Genomic DNA, 21,889 nt, shown 5'->3' with positions numbered 1-21,889 from the left:
TCTTTTCCTCCAGACTCTGGGACTTTGATTTCCAAAGGAAATGCAAAATTTACTTTCATCAGAGAACATGACTTTGGACCACTCACCAGCAGTCCAGTCCTGTTTCTCTTTAGCCCAGGCAAGACGCTTCTGACGCTGTCTGTGGTTCAAGAGTGGCTTGACACAAGGAATGCGACAGCAGAAACCCATGTCTTTCATACGTCTGTGTGTGGTGGTTCTTGAAGCACTCACTCCAGCTGCAGTCCACTCTTTGTGAATCTCCCCCACATTTTTGAATGGGTTTTGTTTCACAATCCTCTCCAGGGTGCGGTTATCTCTCTTGCTTGTACACTTTTTTCGACCACATCTTTTCCTTCCCTTCGCCTCTCTATTAATGTGCTTGGACACTGAGCTCTGTGAACAGCCAGCCTCTTTAGCGATGACCTTTTGTGTCTTGCCCTCCTTGTGCAAGGTGTCGATGGTCGTCTTTTGGACAACTGTCAAGTCAGCAGTCTTCCCCATGATTGTGTAGCCTATAGAACTAGACTGAAAGACCATTTAAAGGCTTTTGCAGGTGGTTTGAGTTAATTAGCTGATTAGAGTGTGGCACCAGGGGCCATCAATTTTGAACCTTTTCACAATATTCTAATTTTCTGATATGATGAATTTGAGATTTTCATTTGTTGTCATTTGTAATCATCAAAATTAAACAAAATAAACATCTGAAATATATGAGTTTGTATGTAATGTATGAATATAATATACAAGTTTCACTTTTTAAATGGAATTACTGAAATCAATCTACTTTTTCATGATATTCTAATTTTATGACCAGCACCTGTAGTAGAAGTAATTTTTCAGTTTGAAGACAATAAAAATGGTTTCCCAGATATTGGATCATTCAGACGATCCTGCCTATCTAACTTTAAATTATGATTTAGACTTTTGGCTCTTCCTACAGAGGTCTTTCTAAGCATGTTGTAGTTAAGTGTAGTTGTATGTATAGAACCGTCTGGTGGATATCCACCCCTCTCTTGTCATATCTCATCCCTTAAACAGCAACAGCTCAATGTGAGACAACATGGTTGAAAAATAGCTGTTGGCTGTGAACTTCCATGTTTACCGTGTTCTCTGAGGATCTGGTTAATTGTATAATTAAAAAAACATTGCATGGGTTGCTTTTAGAGTATTCTGTTTTTAGAGTATTTCACTGTTTATTCACACACACCCACACATATTCAGTACATCTTCACATAAGAGTAGAAGTCATGTGTGAATCAGTACTCCTAAAAAGCTATTAAAAGCTTATAGGAAAGAGCCTGTGGTCATAATGAAAAGTACCATTGCTAGGGAAAAATAGAAAAGAGGAAGAAATGAAATATGAAATATGGGCCATTAGCAACATACACATACAGTACATACATATACAGCATCTACATACAGTACCTAACATGCAGCAAATACAAATACAAAACACAACACCTTCCTAGAACAGTAAAATTTAGGAGCTGAATGTTTCAATGTACATATGAATTTAGTAGTTTTGTGTTTAACTTGTTTTTAAAGGTGGAGATAGATATTAACACTTTGATCTCTTCATCAATGTTATTCTATATCTGTGGTCTCCTGCAAGTGGTACTCAGTCTGGTGCTTTTTAACCTTTTTTTTATCACTTATGTGACATTAACTTTTGTGCAGAGGACGACATATTGGAATGAGCTCGGGCAACCTGATGTGCTTTTTGTTTGGAACATCATACATGCATTCTGATATATGTTCAAGCCAGTAAAGGCAGACATACACTGTACTATATTTTCAATCTTTGAACTCAGTTACAGCTCAAACTGCACAACAAAACCGCAGGGTTTAAAAGTTCAAAGCTCACAATGTATCTACTTACGCTGTACTGCCCGATGCTCTGATGCTATCCAACTGCCCACACATTGGACGCTGGTTGGACTCATCAATCTTGAAGAAGAAATCCCTTGTTGGGACATGAGCCATGTGTGAGGCTCAGGTAAACTGGCCCCTAGCTCTGCTTCAGAAGCAGGGTTTGCTCATGAACAACTCATGAGGGCCGACTGAATTTCAAAAATGTTATGTTTTCTCCCAATCTCACGATTCCAGGTTGGGATCTGGTGGTGAGAAGCTCATTGCCCTACGTTACCACCTGTATACTACACGACGCAGGATGCAAAATGAGGCTGGAACTTGGGCTGATCCAAAAATGTATATTATTTAGTAAATAATATAAAATAAATTTTATTTTTATATATTCGCGCCTTTAGTTGAAGGAGTCTAAGATGATGGAATAGTGGATATAATGGGCAATGAAACCAGAAAAGGACAAAGCTTGTATATTCTTTAGCAAACTTTCCATTCCTTAAATGACTGGGAAAAGTGTTACACCAAATGACATTACATTAGTTAATGATGCTCAAAGAGAGTTTTGTAAAAGGTCAGAAGAAGAAGTAAGGGTAGGTAATTTCTTTTTTTTTAAAGAACAGCCCGACATATTTAGATAGTGTTGATAAGTGTTCAATATGATTTTTAAAACTGAGATCCCCAAGACCTTTGTAAATCTAACCTGCCATTACTCTTTATCATTTACCTATAAAGGAATTCCACTGGTGTCTAAAGTATTCTTATTTGTTTAAAATGCAAATTTGTTAGTTTTGTTGATGTTAGGCAATAATTATTGCACTTGAATCAGGTATCCTTTTTTGTTGTTCAGCACTAAAACGATCAGGCAGGTTTTCATGTGAGAAAGGTTAGAAACATGGTTAGAAACAAGGTTAGTGTCATCAGCAAACATGACCTTATGTCATAAGACGTATTTATGTTGTCATTTATATAAATAATAAAGAGCAATGGCCCCAGAATTTAACCCTGGGGTACCCCATATTTGACTTGCTTTTTTATTGATATATTATCAGTATTTACATATTGATGTCGACCATAGAAATTACTTCTTAACCAGTTTAGCCCTGTTCCTTTAATGCTGTAACCCAGCAGACACACTACATTGTTTAATGTTGGTTTTTGGTTGGACATGGGTTCCATTGTTGGACAACCAAATGCCAATGTTGATACAATGTCAAAAGCTAATATCAGTTAAACATAAATTTTTACGTTTTGTAACTGAGGCTTGTGTCCAATATCCAAAGTCTGCTCAATGCTGAGTGCTTATGTTAAATTAAGAAAGGATTTATCGTAAATCCAACTTTCATTTTAGCATCATAATCCAACGATAATCCAACGTTGGGGTACAATATTGTTTTAACATTACATTAGCATCAAGTGCCTGCTGGGAATGAGGTCACTTCAAGTGGGAAGTTAAAATCAACTGTTAAGTCAAGGAAAAGTGACCTTGATCAAAAACATCATTCATTTACTCAATCAGGTACAGTATGGCCATGGTTGATCTCTTCCTCCTGAAGCCATACTGGGTATCAGTGAAGAAGTACTTTATCCTGGTATTCACTCAATCTGATATGCACAACTGTCACCAGTACCTTGGAGAAAGTGGTACAGTAAGACAAAGCTAGATAATATATTATATTCATCTCCAGATTTGAAAATTGGAAGGATCCTTGCGATTTTGGTCTTTTTTTGCACTATACTTTAAAGTAACGATATATTAATGTAGTGCGTAAGTGGTTCTACTATAGTCATGCTGCATATTCCATCTGCCCCTGCTGTATTATTGTTCTTCAAATTTGTAATGATTTTTTACATTTCAGTAGGATCAGTGGGTTTAAAGAGCAAAGAAGTAAAAACCCATTTACTTGCAAGGTTTAAGACTTTATTTAGCACTGACCGTGTCCTTTTGGAGTCACCTTGGGCAGCAATTATATTTTCAGTATAATATTTTTGTAAAACCTTTTTTTCCAAATGTGTTTTGCTTTCCTCCTGTGTTTTCTCCACCTGTATAGGATCGAAAATCTCTCTGTGACACCAGTTTTATGTGAAATAACATTATCAGACAGCTGACACTTTTTAGCCATTTTGCATGTAGATTTCTTTTTTGTGACTGTGACAGCATAATTTAAGTCCTTTTTTTGATCTGCTGCAGCATAAACTACCTACACTATGTTCCTTAAATGTATATATTTCATTAGCATCTGAATAAGAATCAATTTTTCCAGATACAGAATTGCTGCAACCCTCTGTTTTCATGCTTTCTGATGGCGATGAAGCCTATTTCGTAACAAACCTGAAAACAGGTAAATGAAAACATGGTGCAGGATCTCAGTGGGATGAAAAATAATGTCTGGCCTCACAAATAATTTCTAAAGCATTCAGCTAATGAGTTTATTAAACCGCACATTCTGTTCAGTGCCACTCTGTCAATGCATTGACTCACAAATTGTCTCTGAGAGGCTAAATGTGTTTGATTTTGTATGTGTGTTTTTTTAGATTACTGCACTTAGTGGTCATAATTCCATCTAATGAAAATTTGCCTGTTTATTTGAGCTCCGGGATCACTCAACACGCTGTCTGTTGTGTTCCCTCGTAAATGCCTCCGTGCTATATTGATTCCTGGATTTATCGATGAGCAGTATTCAACCTGAACACCAGCTTTAAACCTCCCTCCCTTCCCCCTTCCTGGCTGTCATCTCACTACCACATCTCTCTCATTTACTAGGTGGTCTACAGGAATAATGAGTTTAGACTGGAACTGTCACGCCTGGCTGAGCAGCGAGACCCCAAGATCAGTATCCATGGCGACCTGATATTCAGCTGTGAAAACGTGGAAGCTCTTGAGCCGGTCACCTTCGACACACCGTCTGCCTACCTGACATTGCCCAGGTGGAACACAAAGAAGACCGGCGCCATATCTTTCGACTTCCGCACCACAGAGTCCAACGGCCTGCTGCTGTTCAGCCACGGCAGCCAGCAGGGAGTGTTGCCCGATAGGAAGCCACGCGCTGACTTCTTTGCCATAGAGCTACTGGAGGGATTTCTCCACTTGGCCATGGATATGGGTTCTGGCAGCATTAAGATCAAGGCCAGCAACAAGCGGCTTGACGATGGCGAGTGGTGGCACGTGGACTTCCAAAGAAAGGGGAGAAATGGTGAGATAATTTCATACATTTGTAAAGGCAGAAGGTGGAGGTGGGGAGCCTTCTGTGTGCCTCTGTGTGTCTCCACTTTTAGCTGTTGAGCATAAAGGCCTCCAAGCTGTGAAATTGCCATATGACAGCATGGATACAGTGACATCCACATGCTCCTGAGTCTTTTTATTCGCTGCAGTGAAACAGACACACATATTAACTTTTAATTATGATTATAATTTTGGGTTGCTGTAATCTCAAAGTGACATTTTGAAATATGTGTTAACCTATTTAAAAAGTGGCCAATTATACAGTCACCCAGTCCAAATGAAACTAGTAAATGTCTGCTGTATTTGAACAATGAAAAACGTCTTATTAGCAGAATCCAAGAGAGACATGCTGATCTTTTCATTTTTTACGTAATTTGTCTGTTAATATGCTGTGCCTTGCAAAACCATTAATAAGACTTCAACTTTTTTATGTTTATATTGTTTCAGCTACAAAATTCAATATTTTTAGGGGCTTTAATATGAACACAAAGTACTGTATGGATTTAAACATTTTCAATTTTACAAGAAAATTGTGGCAAGCATTTATGTTCATTTCCTCTGAATTCTTATTTTGTAAAACCTTTTACTGCAGTTAGAGCTGCTAGTGTTTTGGAAGGTGCTAAGCACATTCAGGCTGAAATGTTTGTACAATTTTTTGCAAAATAACAAAATCTTATTCGGACTAAATGGAGACGGCCTCCAATATACACGGTTTGCTACAAACTTACCAAATGATCTAGGTGTAGATGTTACCTTGAGCATTTTAAAACATTAAAATGTTTTCATCTAAGCTATTTTACTGCAGCTCCTGCTATACGGTTAGTGCTGCTTTCTACAACAAGGCCAACCTCCATTTTCTTCCAAGTATTTTGTAGCCTCCAACATATTCTCTTCCAGGATTCCACTCCATTTAGCTGTTTCCATCTTCAATAACTCCAGACTAACTTTCTAGTCCCTGATGAGTAAAAGCACCCCTAAAGCATGCTGAATGTTAAACATGAACACCAGAAATTTCAGTTTTGGTTTCATCTGACAACCCAGAGGAAGCTAATCCAGGTCCAGAAATTAAAAACTAGACATGATTAAAAATCATGTCTAGTTTTTCTTCATCCCTTTCACTTAACCAGGTGATTAGCCTGCAATCTGTTTTGTTGAGCTGGAAATGCTAATGAAAGTTAAGTTTATACAGGCTTTTGCTTTCTGGACCTGGATTCCACCTCTGCCAATTTCACATTTGTGGTATTCTGCCGACTTCAAAGTCTGATATCCGTATATCCTTTGAAAATAATCATCATTTATTATGGTCAAACCTCCAAGCAGGCCTCATTTGCTGAGAGCATGTTTAATGGATGATCTAACAAGACCCGTGGATCTTTGCAGCTCCCCCTATCATAAAAATGCACCTCTTGGCCTCCTTTTTTTTATTTTCACTCAGAGAAAATCCCATACAGATGGACTCTGCTTGCTTATTAGGTGTCCTCTAAAGAGCTGTTTGCACTGGAGTTTACTGCAGGGATCAGAGTAGAGGGCTGAGGATATGAGTAACTCTCTATTTAGAATTATATTTGTACAAACATAGAAACTGCGTTATTTTCTGTTAAAGTCACACTTACGTGTTACTTTGATACTTTTAACCCTATCACATTGAAAGAGCTTGATACTCTTGTGACTAAAATAGAGCACTAGTTATACCTATCATTTTGCAAATGCAATTAATTGCCCTGCCCTAGTGGAAACACGTCTATAGAAGATCAAAATTGCATTTTTTTTATTATAAGTTGGCAGAAGATCAAGGGGTCAATGAATTCTTTAGCAAATCACTGTGGTTATATCAAGACTTACAAGACTGATATGTAGTTTAAACTTTGCCTTTTACTAAATACAAACTCTAAAAGACTGGCAGAGTGATGTCTTCATGTGGACTATTTAATATAACAAATTGGTGCCCATCTCCTCGGCTTTATACTTTGTTTATACAAATCACTCAGCACAACCCACACACAGCTGTTTCCTTTTTCTATTCCTTAGCAACAAAAAACACACACACTTGTTCAAATTGATCTAGTGTTAATGTCTATCCCACAGGCTTTATCTCTGTAAACAGCCAGAGCATCCCCTTCACCGCCAACGAAGGCAGCGAGATCCTTGACTTGGACGGAGACATGTATCTCGGAGGTTTACCCGAAGACCGGCAAGCCCTCATTCTGCCCCCCGAGGTATGGACGGCCTCCCTGGGCCTCGGCTTTGTGGGCTGCGTGAGGGACATCTTCATCGACGGGCAGAGCCGCAACCTGTGGAGGCTGGCAGAGGTGCAGAGTGCCATGGGTGTTAGCAGCTTCTGCACCAGGGAGACCCATCTGAGATGCTCCAGAGACACGTGTGCCAATGGTGGACATTGCAGAGAGGGCTGGAACCGGCATGTCTGCGACTGCAGTGGCACAGGCTACGTGGGCCCCAGCTGTGAGAAGGGTGAGAGTCTTTGGTTGGGAGGATGTTAGTGGTGGATGGATGGGGACAAGTGATTTAAAAAAGCTGCAGGGAAGCTTTTAACACACTTTGCGTTGTATTTTATTTATTGTGGGAGGTGTAAAAAGTAACTGCACAGCGAGGAGGGAAGATGTATCATCTGACCTAATATCCAAGACCTCAACAGAAATTGTAATTTCATTTACAGTTGCAAGTGGGATCATTTTTTAAGTTCTCATATGTATTTAAATGAGATCCTTACTCCAACCCCTAAATTATATTTTATGTCTGCAAAGTAGTTTGGTGAAAATGACACAACAATTGAAAGTTATGTTTTATTTAAAGGCTTGTAAAGTAAATAGGAGTATTTTCCCACAGTCGAGTAGTTCATTAATGAATTGTCTGTTGTGAGGGTGTGAGTGTTTTGTGTGTGTCATTAGGGATGCAGTGGTGCTTAGGCAGAGTCATTCGCCCTGGATCCCTTTGCATTAGCCATGCAGATGGTTTTCTCACAGAGAGGCCAAATTACGTAGATCAATTGGCAGCTAATAATTTGACGGATGTATGAAAATCCCTCCTGCATTGCACTGGGATGGGAGTAAGTCTTTGGGAAATTTAATTGCTGCTTTCTCACCCTCTGCCTTCATCTGCTCCAGGCTTTTTCTGCCATCTGGTGTGGTTGATAAAAACTGCAATCTAAAACTATATATTGCTGTCCCCGAAATTATCTGGGAAAAAAAGGGGGGCTTCTGTGCATTTGTTTTTTTTATTCTTAAATAGACCTGCTTTTTTTTTTTTTTTTTTTTTTTTTTTTTTTTAGTGTTTATTGATTTCAACGTCTGCTAAAGCGCTTCTCTTGCTTCACGTCCACAGAAGCCACAGCGGTGAGTTATGATGGCAGCATGTATCTGAAGGTGGTGCTGCCGAGGACGCTACACACGGAGGCCGAGGACGTGTCCCTGCGCTTCATGTCCCAGAGGGCCTTTGGTCTGCTGTTGGCCACCACATCTCAGCAGTCAGCGGACACCCTGCGCATAGAGCTGGACGGAGGCAGAGTCAAGCTCACTGTGAACCTGGGTAAAGCTGCTGCAGCAAATATCAGCAGATCATTCCACCTGACCTATAAGGACATGTCTAATAGACAGAGACACCAATGAAATTTGTTTAGTCAGGCTCCTCCATTCGCATCTTCATGCACAATGAATACAGTTGCTTAATAAGATAAGCTCTTCCCTTGTTTCTGTTGTAGTTTAAAAACATTTAAAATTTTTATTTAAACAGATTATATAAATATATATTAGTCAGTTATAATTAGACCATAACCCTGTCCTGGATGATCCAGAGGAAAATAGACAAACCTTTTTTATTGCTATTTATAGCTGCCATTGAAAGTCTTTCTTTAACTGTTCATGAACTAGATTATTTGGCTTAATGAATAAAATACAAGAACAAGTAAAAAGAAATATAATATTCATATAAGACAGAGCTCCAGAGTCACTAAGTATTTTAATCCCTAAAAACTGCTTGATAATAAACAATCAGCTGCTTCATACATCTTTTACAAGCAAATACTGTAGGTTTTTTCTTACTGTATGAATTCATTTCTATTTAAAAATGTTATTTTGCTGGAAAGGAATTTTAAATCAATGATTCATTATAGTTTCTAAGCTTTGTTAAGCAAAAATTGTGCATTACTGGCATAATCCCAGCCCCTAAAACAGGGATCTGCAACCTGTGGATCCAGCGCCAAAACTGGCTCTTTGGACCTTCAGCAATGACTCTTAATCTTGGCTACATATGCTAAATAAGGCATAATAACATATGGTAGTTTTAGAAATTTTATGTTTGTTTTTTTTGTTGTTGCTTTTTTATAGTTAAGTTGAGTTTCCAAAAGAAACTTTTAAAGAACCAGTAATATGTTGTGTTTGTATCTACATTTACCTTATAATTTTCCACAGATGTTGAAAATTCACATTTCCTCTGCAAAAGCTGTTTTTCTCTGTTCTAAAACCTAAAAAACAAGTGGCAACATATTTCTTATAGCAGATATTTAACAATAAGTTGCATTTTATCAAAGGGTTTTATAATATTTGCAGGTCTGATTGGCTTTTATTAAGCTGGACTGGCAAGATGGCTATTTAGGGTTTTAAAAGTTACAGGCTCCTGCCCTAGAAGGTGCAAAAATATTTCTAGTATGATCTTTGTAGTGTGTAGAATTTAGATTAGCAGGGACTATCTATGTACAAACACTAACGGCAGTGTGTTGGTTTGTGGTTTAAAAGGGTTAAATATGATTGAACATAGCTCAGCCTGCCATAAACCTCAGCTTCTTACTTGACTGATGGGGCATTTTACTATTTTCACCACAGCAGGAGGAAGCGAGGCTTACGGTGCTGTAATTGATACTCTGGATTTTGCTGGTGAAGATTCTCACCCATCAAGGACATAGTCATTCCTTAAACAAAATTAAAAACAATCCGCTGGATTGTTCCAACTTCTTCAAACTTGGAAACAAAGTCCAGTGGATTGTTTTTAATTTTTTGAGGGGAGATACTCTAGATTCTTTTGCATATCACTTATTTGCTATCACTGATTTGTTCTTTTTTGGATCAGATTATTATGAACTCTCAAAGGAATTCAGGTAGTCAAGTTTACAAAAAGCATGCTTGATTGCTCTGCCCATGCATTAATACAATTTGGCTGAACTAAACTTCAACAACAAAGCATAGCTGTGATCAGGAACCTAAAGAGAAAAATGGGTCTAAATGTAGCTGGGTTCACATTGTATGATGAAAAATAAATAGAAAAAAGAAAGCTGCAAGGGGTACATTTTCTCTGCCTTGTTCATTAATGAAATAAAGTTATCCTAAATTATCTAAAATAAATCACCCGTAGATTTCTGCATAACCTTAATTTTATTATGATAGTCATAGTTCAAAAATAAAGTACAAGGAGAGGCTTTGACATTTGCTAGAAATCTCTGTTTCCATGGTAGCCTGGTCTTATTAAGCAGTGGAGATCAGCTATTCTTCAAATTTAGTCTGAGATGAATGAGGAAATCAATTCCACTTATGGGTGTTTTAGAGAAAATTATTCACATTTTAACCTTTATTGAAAAGCTTTTGGCACAGAAAAAAAAAAAAAAAAACTTCAGACAAATAGCCATCTGGGATGTCAGATATGAGGATTAGTTTTGTGTGATGCAGAGTATTTGGTAAATTAACAAGAAAATCACAAGGAAAAAGAAAGAGGGGTATGGATAGAATAGCAGAAGGAACCAACATGGGCAGGGAACAGTTGAGAAAAATCTGGAAGGGATGTTTAAAATTCTTTGATGGAGAATAATTTACAACCTTGATAAAATTATAAACAAGCCAATATGACAAGAGCTTTAAAAAAGATAGTGAAAAGACATTAAAAATGATGACTTCATTCTTTACGGTAATTAAAATGGTTCCACCATCTAAATGTATAAAAAAAGAAAATAGTTAAATAAGTTATTTGACTAAAAAAGCAATAGAACAGAACAAGGGCTGTGTCTTTTTAAACAACTGTATGTGTGCATGGTTTGCCTGCCTCTCTATTTCTCTCTACCTATACCTGTCTTCCTATCTGTCTCCTCTCAGTTCATCCTGGGGTTGGGTCCCACCCGACCGTCTCAGCTCTATCAGCCCTTCAATGGCTTGTCTGCAGTTCAAGGAGAGGGCAGTCAGAGACCTGATCCATCATTACACTGAAATATCACCACTTAAACTCCTCACACCATTGATGGTCCCATTGTCGTTCCCTCCCCTCACATTTGCTGGCTTGTCCAGTTTAGAGTCACTTCACTGAGCAGGGAGCGTCAGTGATGGACACAGACACACAAAGAAACACACACACCTGCTTCAGAAAACTCCCTGGTCTCTGGCTGTCTGTTTCCACTGCTCTGTGATGGTTGACAGCTTGAGAGCACTTCTCTGCCACCTGACTTACACTAGAGTATTCTTTTACATTTCTGCAGGTTGTTTAAAATGTCCAGGACTTATTTGTTCTAAATTCAAGTTAAAATATCGTAACATTCCTTGTAAAATAAAAAGATAAAATCTGATTTTGATGTAAAAAAAACAAAAAAAAAAACAGGTTTATGCTTTTATTATTTCCTATAGTGTAAGTCTGACGGTGGCTGCAGGTTGTGCAAATCCCCACTTTTCCTCCCTGTTCAACTTGAATAAATAATCTGCCATGAAGTCTGCAAAATGAGGCTTGATTGCAGTTTCAGCTGAAACAATATGGACATTTTAAATAAAGGTGCATCAGCCTAAAGCTTTAGACTCTACAATTAAAGAAAAATTTTAAATAAATGTTGCCTTTGTAATTTGCTGGTTATTTTGCCCTTTGACCAAAAGATCTTGGATTTTTGTAGCCTAAAAATCAATACAGCCCTCTGTTGCAGGAGGATTTGTTATTTTTTTAGTTAGTTGGTTTTTGGAGAGATGACTGTTTCAAGCTTCTTTCTGTGACTTAAAAAGCTTCTTCTTATCCCTACTGCGACCTTGTGCAAACTAGGGGCAACACTTTCTTTCTTTTAACTGGTTCAGCTTATGGCCAACCATTTTCAAAACTGACTTACGATTATTACTTTTCACAGAGCTGGCTCAAGGTTGAATGGGATCCAAATAGAAATGTATTAAAGAGGCCAAAAAGCAGGAAAGCAGAGTTGTGAAATGTTTTTTAATAATTACTGTAAAGACAACATATGTAGGATTATTTAACAAACCTAAGAATGATTAATCAGATTGACATCTGCTTGTATCATAAAAAAACTTCTCTTAGCATAAAAGGCTTGTATTAAATTCTGTTACCTTTTTGATTTATGCACTTGCTCACATGTCCTGTGTTCAGTGTTACAATACGGATCTGATTATGGAAACAACTGGTTCAGTTGTGCTCAGTCAACCTCTAAATTCATCAATATTAATTGCCAAATAAACAAAAAACTTCACTTAAAAAACGCCCTCATTAGCTGGACAATCAGGTCAAAGAGGGATTTGAACCAAAAAAAGGGAAATAAGGAGTATTACACTGCCATTAGAAAGTCATAAATGGTTCAATTAAAATAGACAAACTGGTAGGGAATTGTTTTAAACTGAGGTTTAAGGAGGGAAAGAATAGATCAGAATGGCTGGGTACCAAATATTGGGTCTGTATGGGTTAGGTAAGGGAATTAGGCTAAAGTTCCTCTTTCGCTTGTTTGTTAGGGTGTTTAAGTATAATTCTGTCCAGTAAAAAAAATAGAAAATAATGATGCTATGTTCTTAAGTAATCTTAAAGGCTAGACTTAATATATAATATAAGCTCGTTTTTGCATAGTTCCAAAAAATGTTCAGCAGCCAGTTTAACATGATCTTTTTTGCTATTTTATTTGTTTTCTTTGCTGATAAGCTAAAACTTGTTTCACTCCTCTGTGTGACACGCTCAAATCTAGCACATGTTCCATTTTCTATTTTTGTTATCGTCTTTAGACGACTTTCCTCACAGCGGTGCATGTTTGCTGATTTACCCCAGAGCACATGTCAGTAAAACTATCAGTCATGGTTTCTGAAACAATCAAACTGCCAAAAGCTGAGCGTAAGCAGCCTTACCAGAGCCGGCATTGATGCGGAAAACACACTAAAGCTGGTGCACCTTTACTTTTACGGTCAATAAAGCTCTTATTGATCCTAACTTTGATGTGCTCTGCTTTGCCTCCAGCAGAGCCAAACACACAGTGAGCTTTGTCCTTTCCCCTCACTGGTTTGTTATGAAAACTGCAGGGAGGAAAGTGGCGGTTTAGTCTCTCGAGGCTGTCCCCGGATGGTGGGCTCTGAAAAAGCACTGAACTGTCTGCAGAATATACCTTGAAGGATGTGAAATATTCTCCTCTTTTATGCTGTTCTTTTTTTCCTTTAATCTCACCATCTCACTCTCTCTCTCACCAGATTGTATCAGGATAGACTGTAATCTCAGTAAGTGTCTCCTATGATTATCTTTTGTTCCATGATTTAGAGAACATGCACTGTGATATATTTATGTGCCTCTTTCCTTTTTTTCCCCTCATGAAACAGGGAATTTGTCTCCTTAACTGTTGCTGTTCTCCAAAGTGTTGTTATGCAGATAACAGCAAAAATGAGACCTTTATTCAGTAAACAACAGCAGAGCCAAATGTAATTACATCCTTTTGTGATTTGCTCAGAAAATCCAACAATGTAGTTACATGTTTTCTAATTATTTTAGCTTCATAAAGCCGTAATCGAATGAAGCTACTGCCACTGAGACAGTTATATGTTTGCATATCACTGATTTGCTCTCATGCAAGATAAATAGGTTCAATTCAAGTTCAGTCCGTAGTTGCATCTCCTGAGTGAACAGATCTAAGTAAAAAAACAAGCTAAGGTGAATATTGCAGCCACAGAGCAGACATAATTCAATGGAGGATGCCTCAATTAGGATGTTTTGTTACGTATGCTATGCAAATCTTTTATTAAAATAATAATAACACATTGGCTAATATCCAGTCCCAAGTTGATATTTCATTAAAGGTAATAAAACCAGTGCCATACTTAAAACCGCAGAAACATTACAGACTTGACTTTATTACTATTACATCATCTTATGACTGTCCTGCTTAACGCACTCAAATAATATGGGACAGATATTCGGATAAAAACAGCCATACTATACATCTTAAACATAAGGCCAGTTAGGTCAGGCCAAAGTCAACTTATATTTGAAGAATAACAACCAAATAAGACTTCATTGTGACCCTTAGCCAGTACTTGGAACATGACTGCTATAAAACAATAATCTTAACAAAATTGGTAAATTAAAACAACGAAGAAAAAAAAAGAAAATTCAATATATCCTCAGAATTAGCTTGTTTGAGTCCCTTTTTCCTGCCCAGCTTTCATGAGTATTTTTATGGTGCAAAAAAATAACATTATAGATCAACGTGAAGTAAATTTTCTGATAATGACTTTGAGGTTATTTCTGTACCTTAAAAGTGGCTGAATTAATCAAATGAACGCATAAAGGTCACATTAAAATCTATTTTTTTTTTTTAAGCCACAAGCAAATATGTTGTTTTCAGTCCCAGAAAAGCAGCTGAGCATCAAGGGACGACCTTCTACCAGATCAACAGAATTTATTTTCTGGCATTAAGTCCTATGAAATGGTGTGGTAGCTTTTATCGTAGCACAGTCGAACACATAATGCCGATTGTAGTGTTCACCACACAGCAAGAGACGGGCAATTATGGTTCCTGCTGAGATTGGAGCTGTGTTAGAAACAGATAAAATGCATCACTAAAGGAAAGGTGAAAATGTTTTATGTAGAGGCCTGGAAAGGTAACCACTATAATGGAGATGGTCTGAAACTATTGCTTTTGATAAACATTTGATTATTGCTGCATAAAGTAAATGTCTCAATATTCTATTTCTCAATTCTTGACAGGATTGGGGTTATTATTTAAACATGTATTTTAAGGCACCTTATAAAAACACCAAATTGATGCTGTACAATATAGTCAGCAAATGCATTGTGTACAGCAGCTTTTATTTGATTTGACAATGCAATATTGACTCTTCAATCAGACCTAGTTTCAGCCTGTAATCATATGAATTTATTTGTTCAGGATGAAGCTTTTAAATCTTCAAAAGGCACATAACTGCCTTGGTTGCAGATTTACTGTAAAACTAATCTGCTGCCCCCTATGTTCAATTGATTGCACCTTCTTTATCTGATCAAGGTAAGTAGAGGAAATCTTTAAGGATGTGTGAATTATCACCTGAATGGTAATTGTCAAAGGTTTCCTGCACCTGCTGGAAAAAATACAGATAAATATCTTTGTTATGACAAAAAAATATTTAAATTGGCTGATAAATAACATTTCTGCTTTTTGTTTTTCCTTCTGGCTGCATTAAAAAGTCCCTCAGTGTGCCAGCAGATGGCATTGCACTTTCATATATTCATCATAAAACCTACTGTATGTGTCCTATTTATCAAATTAAATGACTCACAGAAACATTCGAGAAATGATGTCCTGTGCAAAAGTTTGTTCAGATTTGACAAAAGTCCTTTTTTTTTATAGATGCTACTCTTAAGAAAGCTCCTAAATCTCTGAATGAATTAAAACATATCTGCTTTATTACTTTCAATAAGGGCATAAAATCTCCGCTTTTTTAATTATATATATATATATATATATATATATATATATATATGTATATATATATATATATATATATACATATGGAGAATTCATGAAACCATCCATAACTGAATCCACACAGGAAGAGTTAAAGTTTGTCTGAACAAATCATGTTAAAGTGCCCCGTTGATTCTTGTTAAACGCTAAATAATGTGACACCATTTACGTCTGAAATAAGATGCGCCAAATTACAGAATTACTACGAAGCGATTCAATTAACATGCACACCACGCACTGCTCTGCACACTCACAGGGATGACCTGTATAGCTGTGGCGGCGCCTTTGAAGTCGTCTTTGTTTGAGAGTATTAATCAAATTCAATTTTAAGTGAGGATCAAAACTGGACAAAACAGACTCCTTACATCTATGGCTCGGGCCTGAGCCTCTGGAAGCCTTGCTTGTGAAGTAAAGAAGCTTTGAAAGAAAATCCAAATTTCAAAGACTTTACAGTCAGATTTCTGGGAGAATATACATCACACTCCACCATCTCAGCACCTCCTGCTGAATCTGAGATAAGTCTTTATCTTTAAAAGGAAATTCAAGGACTTTCAACTTTGAATTAATTTTTAAATGTTTAGTTTAAAGATTTTTTTCTTCAGTTTGTTTTAAAATCATAAAAGACTATTTTGAAAAAACCAATTTGTGAAATAAAACTGCGGCAACAGATTTATCCTGGAAGTCCAAAAATCAGGTATGGATCAGTGACTCAGGGATTTAATCTGACTTTTTATTTCAAGTTTCATTTCAGAAACCTTTTTTTGTTTTTTTTTCGGGTATGTTTGGGTTAAATCACACAACTGTGTTCTAGTCTAAAAGTATGAAGTATTGCCAGGCTATCCCTGGACAGCACACAGTAGAGCAAGATGTTTATAAATGGCTGCATTTGAAGTAATGTTCTGAGATGTGAAGGAAATATGTAGAAGGTAATGTTTAATTGATAGGATTTCATTTGTCAAACATGACTCATTTCTATCACAGTGGTTTGCTAAATTCTTAATCAAAGGCAAATTACCATCACTATTACTGCTTGAAAGTAAGAAAAGTAGAAGAACGCTTCAAATTTTATATAATATTTGGCTTGTCTTTTTTTATTTGCATCTAATTTATACATTTTGATTCACCAAAAACACATTTTCTCACATGTATATGTAGATGTAGGATCGCAGGAAACCTGGGTTGAATAAGTGTTATTTTTTTGAAAAAGTGTTATAAGTTTTACTAAGACGATACAGCTGAACACAAAACTAGTCATGCCACTGGTAGATTTTAAAGTCAGTCTTGTTTTCTATGACTGAAATAGTGATCGCTTTGAGTACCGACTAAATCTGAAAGATAATCTGTGGATAGAGCGAAAGATTAGGGTAATGGCAAGGAGACTTTCCTTCCTCAAAAATTTGTAGCTCATCACCCAAAATAGAACATTACAATTTCCTTTAAGAAATGTAACTGACGGTTGAGGAACTATAGCGGTTTAGTTGTTGTAAATTCAATAAAGTCTATTTTTTTTATTATTAAGAAACCCCTATAATGATTTTCAATAGACTTTTTTTTATTAATAAACAAACAAAAAAAATAACACTCTTTATTCACTCAGGTATAACTGTCTCACATCTTATAAAAAGCACTGTATGAATAATTTTGCAGGCCTCTAGTTTTAACTGGCCTATTTAGGTGAAAATCACACTAGATGGTAACAACCCAGATAATTCTGAAATTCAGGAAAATCCAAACCAGTAATTTAATATTTATCATTTACATTTATTTATCTTATTCGCAAAAAAGTGGAATTACACAGGGAAGACATGAAGAAAAAGGGGTGCAAAAAGGGGCAGAAAGTAAAAGCAAGGTTCAAATCTGTCAGAGGTTGGAAAAAATCCTATCATTACCAATTCATTGCTTGTTAGGTAATGAACATACTAGTTGATAAAGGATCTACTTGCTAAGGTATTGTACAAGAACGCCTGTAATGGCATGCAAAAGTACGTTTAAACTTTGCTCATTAAATATGGTAGTAGAAGGTGGGGGAGACTGCCAGCTGCTACATGCAAAACAAAGCCTTTACACGCTGCCAGTTTTTCACCGGGAACCACATAGAATAATGTTATCCACTTACTGGTGATGCTTGCCGGATCTTTTTGACAGCTAGAGACTAAAACCTTCAGCAATAGTTGGATTCAACAGTTAAAGTTAAACAGTTAACAGTTCAAGTAATTTTTTAAAAGACCCGCCCTCTCCACTTTAAAAAAATGTATATGCAAAAACCTGTACCCACACCCGAAAGGGGAACACCTATCAAACGGCTTGCATGCTCTGTTTAAAAGTTGGTGTTCTCATAGCTCATACAAGCTTACTGTGTCCAAATGTCCGCCCCAACCCCTAAAACCCTCAGTAACTATATAAAGCGGGGACTATATAGTGGACCTTATAGCAAACTCAGTTAACTTACCGTTCAGACAGATGATCAGTGCTTCTTGCTCCCCATTGGTCGGTGCCTGCGCCATCTTTGTTATTAGTTGCTGCTGTCGGATAGCGACAGCCTATGGCGATAGCGGGCCGCTGTGACAGCAAATTCCGGGATATATCTGCCTTTTCTATAGCCTGACGTAGTCCTACTCAATTCTAGTCAGAATATGAGTCTGATACTGCTCCATAGAGCTGTGATTATGGGGCGTGTTTCGAACGAACCAGGAAAAAAAATGCCTCTGCACTCAATTGGATAGACCTACAACCAATAAGAGCAACGGAGTGCGTGACGTATGTTAAGCCAGGCACAGTTGTTGTCAACAAAAATCTAAGCGTGCAGTTGCACGCCTATAATAAGAAGATGAGACTTGATCGCGTTTCTCTGTTCCTCTTTTAAAATTAATTTGCTGTCAATATCTTCTAGAACAGACCTAATAGCGGAATCTACTCACCTAAACTCTCCAGCGGCAGCCATTGCTGTTGTCACCCATGCGCGCTTTGGTCACGTGGTTGATTACGTTACTGTTGATCATCTGTCCATCATCGTATAAAGCCCACTCTGACAATTTGATTGGCCCGCCAGATATTGTGCGAGCATACTCGCGCTACTACTGAGCAATACCAGACTGAACTTCCCGACCTCAAACGTTGTGGGCGGGACTACGTTTAGAATGGCACCCAGGCTACTCTTCTGAGGCGTTTCTTTTCTTCTCATACACTTCATAGACACTTTTACGACACTCGGCCATTTTCAAAGAACCTCGGTGAGAAATGTGAGCTTCAATGACTGGCTGAAACTGTATCTTAACAAACATATACGCCTTAAAGTGTACATGCGCAGAAAATATAGCTAACAGGACAAGCGCGTTGGACGGCCTTATGTAAACATATCACCAGAATGATTGATAATTAGGGGGACCACTTATGTTGATGATCCACCCGGAAATAAAAGATTGTCCTCTAAATCTTTAACTTATGCAAACAACAAGTAATCACACCCAACAACAATGGCCATAATAAACACTCAGTGCTCTCCACTGTTGAAAAAAATGCAGAATAAAACATTTTTGAAGTCAGATGCAGAATATCTAAAAAAAATCCATAATACCAAGACTATAGTTACGTTAACTGAGACTGAGGGGGAAGTCTTTGAATGGCATTGCATGCATAATGTTGAGAGAGAAATGATGCAAATCGGACTATCGACACAAACACACTATCAGCAGTGAGCCTTGAATGTAAAAATGCCCTTATTTGGTGTTGTTTTTAGCAGACTACTGGTAAACCATGATAACTGAATAAAGGGTGAATACAGAAATGTAGCGGGATATTCTTAATAAAAATCTAAAGGTGAAAAAAAGGATGGATTCTCAGCAAGACAGTGATCCCAAGCAAACAGCCAAGGAAACTCTCAAGTGACTTCTGAGAAAAAAGAAAACTCCTTGAAGATTAGATTGCTGAGAAGAGGCCTCCAGAAGCTTTAAGGATTTGAAGTCAGTTAATGTAGAAGTATATCTCAAAATCACACCAGAGCAACACGTGAGTTTTTTTTCTGTACAGGAGACATCTTAAAGCTCTATATACTGAAAGAAATTTTGAAGAATGTCGAGTAAATGTTTTCAATACATTTTCCATGTGTCATTCTGCTTTTTTTAGACATAACCTTATTTGATAGACTGATTTTTTTAGATATCTCATTGTGTGAATTACTTGGGTTGTTACCAACATCAGTTGTGAATTGTATGTAATTTTAATTATTAAAAAAAATGTGTTTAGTTTTTATTTTCCTAGTTGTATATTACATTATTTCCTTGCGAAAAATCTCCTAGAAGTAACACATCGTTTTTCTGTTTGGGTATTAGTGTGTTTGGCCTCATATGTTTAGATAGCAGCAAAGCTCCCCTCTGAGCAGCACAGATTAGATGAACAGCCTCCTCTGCCCTGCGTCCTGCAAACCCCTATTTCATTACAGCAAATCCTGCCCCTGGGTCTGAATTCGTGATAGTGATCCGCAAGGTAAACATTTCTGCTTCTTTAGCTCTACTTGAAAACCACACAAAGGTTTGGTTTTTCCACGTCTAAGTGAGTCTATCAAATGCAAAGGATGCAAGGTGTGATGTTATTGATCTACCCACAGCGCATAGCCAATATTTAGCCACGTCATGCAATGTGGTGTGTGGAGACACTTCATTTGCTGCCGGACAAGGTCTCCAGGCGTGGGTTTTATTTCCCAGAGGATGGAACAGTGTATTGTTCGGAAACCAGCTGATGTTTTTTCATTTATTGCCCTCTATGCGTCCCTTGTAATTCTCCAGTGCCCTGAGCACAATTAGACAGTCAAGCCCCTCAAGGCAAAGTCAGCTTAGGCATGGCCAATTAGTTTCTCAAGCGATGTCAGAACTCCTTTGAACTGCCGTGTCGGCCTGTTGCATAGGCACTGATTCGGGTTGACGGTACTGCAGTGGCAAGCCTCTGCACTGTGACCTATTTTTAAGCCAGAGAAATATACAGAGGGTAGCGAAGAAAATCTAAAACTTGAACTTCTGAGTGAGCCAGGCCTTTCACTGTAACCCCAAAAAGCTCTTCAATAAGATCACACAAACATATCCGGAAATATTAAATATATACCCTGAATGACTTCTGTAGGTTTTTGTTCCTTGTTTTACTTTGAAAGCGTGAATTTAAATTACTGCTTGCTGCTGAATGTTTCTGCTGTATGTGTGAGTGATAAGTAAATGGGTGTATTCACCCTGTAAGTGCTTCTCAACTTGAGAGCCTGTGTGAAAAGATATTGCGCCCCTGCGATATGATTGTCACTTGATGCTTTCCTCCTCTTAGGCAAGGGACCAGAGACTCTCCTTGTAGGCGAGAAGCTGAATGACAATGAGTGGCACACAGTGAAGGTGGCACGACGTGGGAAGAACTTGCAGCTTTGTGTTGACAATGTGACAATGGAAGGTAGAGTTGAGAGAAAGAATTCAGGCTTATTGAAAGTGTTTTAGCAGAGTAAGATAAATGGGTTTGTTCTGTAGGCCACATGACTGGTGCTCACACCCGGCTGGAGTTCAACAACATCGAGACAGGAATCATGACAGAGCGGCGCTTCATCTCAGTGATGCCTTCCAATTTCATTGGCCACTTGCAAGCGCTCTCCTTCAATGGGATGCTCTACCTGGACCAGTGCAAGAATGGAGACATCTCCTTCTGCGAGCTTAATGCTCGATTTGGCATGAGACACATTGTGGCCAATCCTGTGACTTTTCTAACTCAAGCCAGCTATTTGGCCTTTTCCACCTTGCAGGCCTACGCCTCCATGCACCTCTTTTTCCAGTTCAAAACCACCAGTACTGATGGCCTGATACTGTATAACTCTGGAGATGGCAGTGACTTCATCGTAGTGGAGCTGGTCAAAGGGTGAGTACAGAGATGTTTCATGCATATAATCATGAGCGCCTGCCAGACTTTTGCAATACTAAGGGCAGGGATTCCATATTAATTTGAGGGTTTTAATGATGCATGACTTTTCTTCCCATATCAGGATAATACAAAAATTCAGCTCTAATGCTCTTTTAAACAGAAAATAAGTTTTATGTATTTTCTCTAGTCTCTGATCTTTTTTGGGATTGCTGGTTTTGCTATATTTGACC

General features: G+C 37.8%; 1 protein-coding gene across 6 annotated transcripts in view; it reads left to right on the top strand.

Annotated features, from left to right (window-relative positions):
* nrxn2a (neurexin 2a) overlaps window positions 1-21,889 on the top strand; it is a 231,765-nt gene that overhangs the window by 98,454 nt on the left and 111,422 nt on the right. For 4 of the 6 annotated variants that reach the window (XM_038273923.1, XM_038273925.1, XM_038273922.1 and 1 more), the window contains 6 exons: window positions 4,628-5,057; window positions 7,172-7,555; window positions 8,426-8,629; window positions 13,513-13,539; window positions 21,081-21,200; window positions 21,275-21,656. In XM_038273923.1, coding sequence (XP_038129851.1) covers window positions 4,628-5,057; window positions 7,172-7,555; window positions 8,426-8,629; window positions 13,513-13,539; window positions 21,081-21,200; window positions 21,275-21,656 — 1,547 coding nt within the window. The remainder of the gene's footprint in view (window positions 1-4,627; window positions 5,058-7,171; window positions 7,556-8,425; window positions 8,630-13,512; window positions 13,540-21,080; window positions 21,201-21,274; window positions 21,657-21,889) is intronic. The other 2 variants (XM_038273927.1, XM_038273924.1) reach the window with 1 other exon arrangement.

Source organism: Cyprinodon tularosa, unplaced genomic scaffold (assembly GCF_016077235.1).
Source record: "Cyprinodon tularosa strain WSP-4 unplaced genomic scaffold, ASM1607723v1 ctg9, whole genome shotgun sequence".
In the NCBI taxonomy this organism is placed as follows: Eukaryota; Metazoa; Chordata; class Actinopteri; order Cyprinodontiformes; family Cyprinodontidae; genus Cyprinodon; species Cyprinodon tularosa.
Note: the sequence above shows the minus strand (reverse complement) of the source record. Positions and strands in the feature narration are given on the sequence as shown.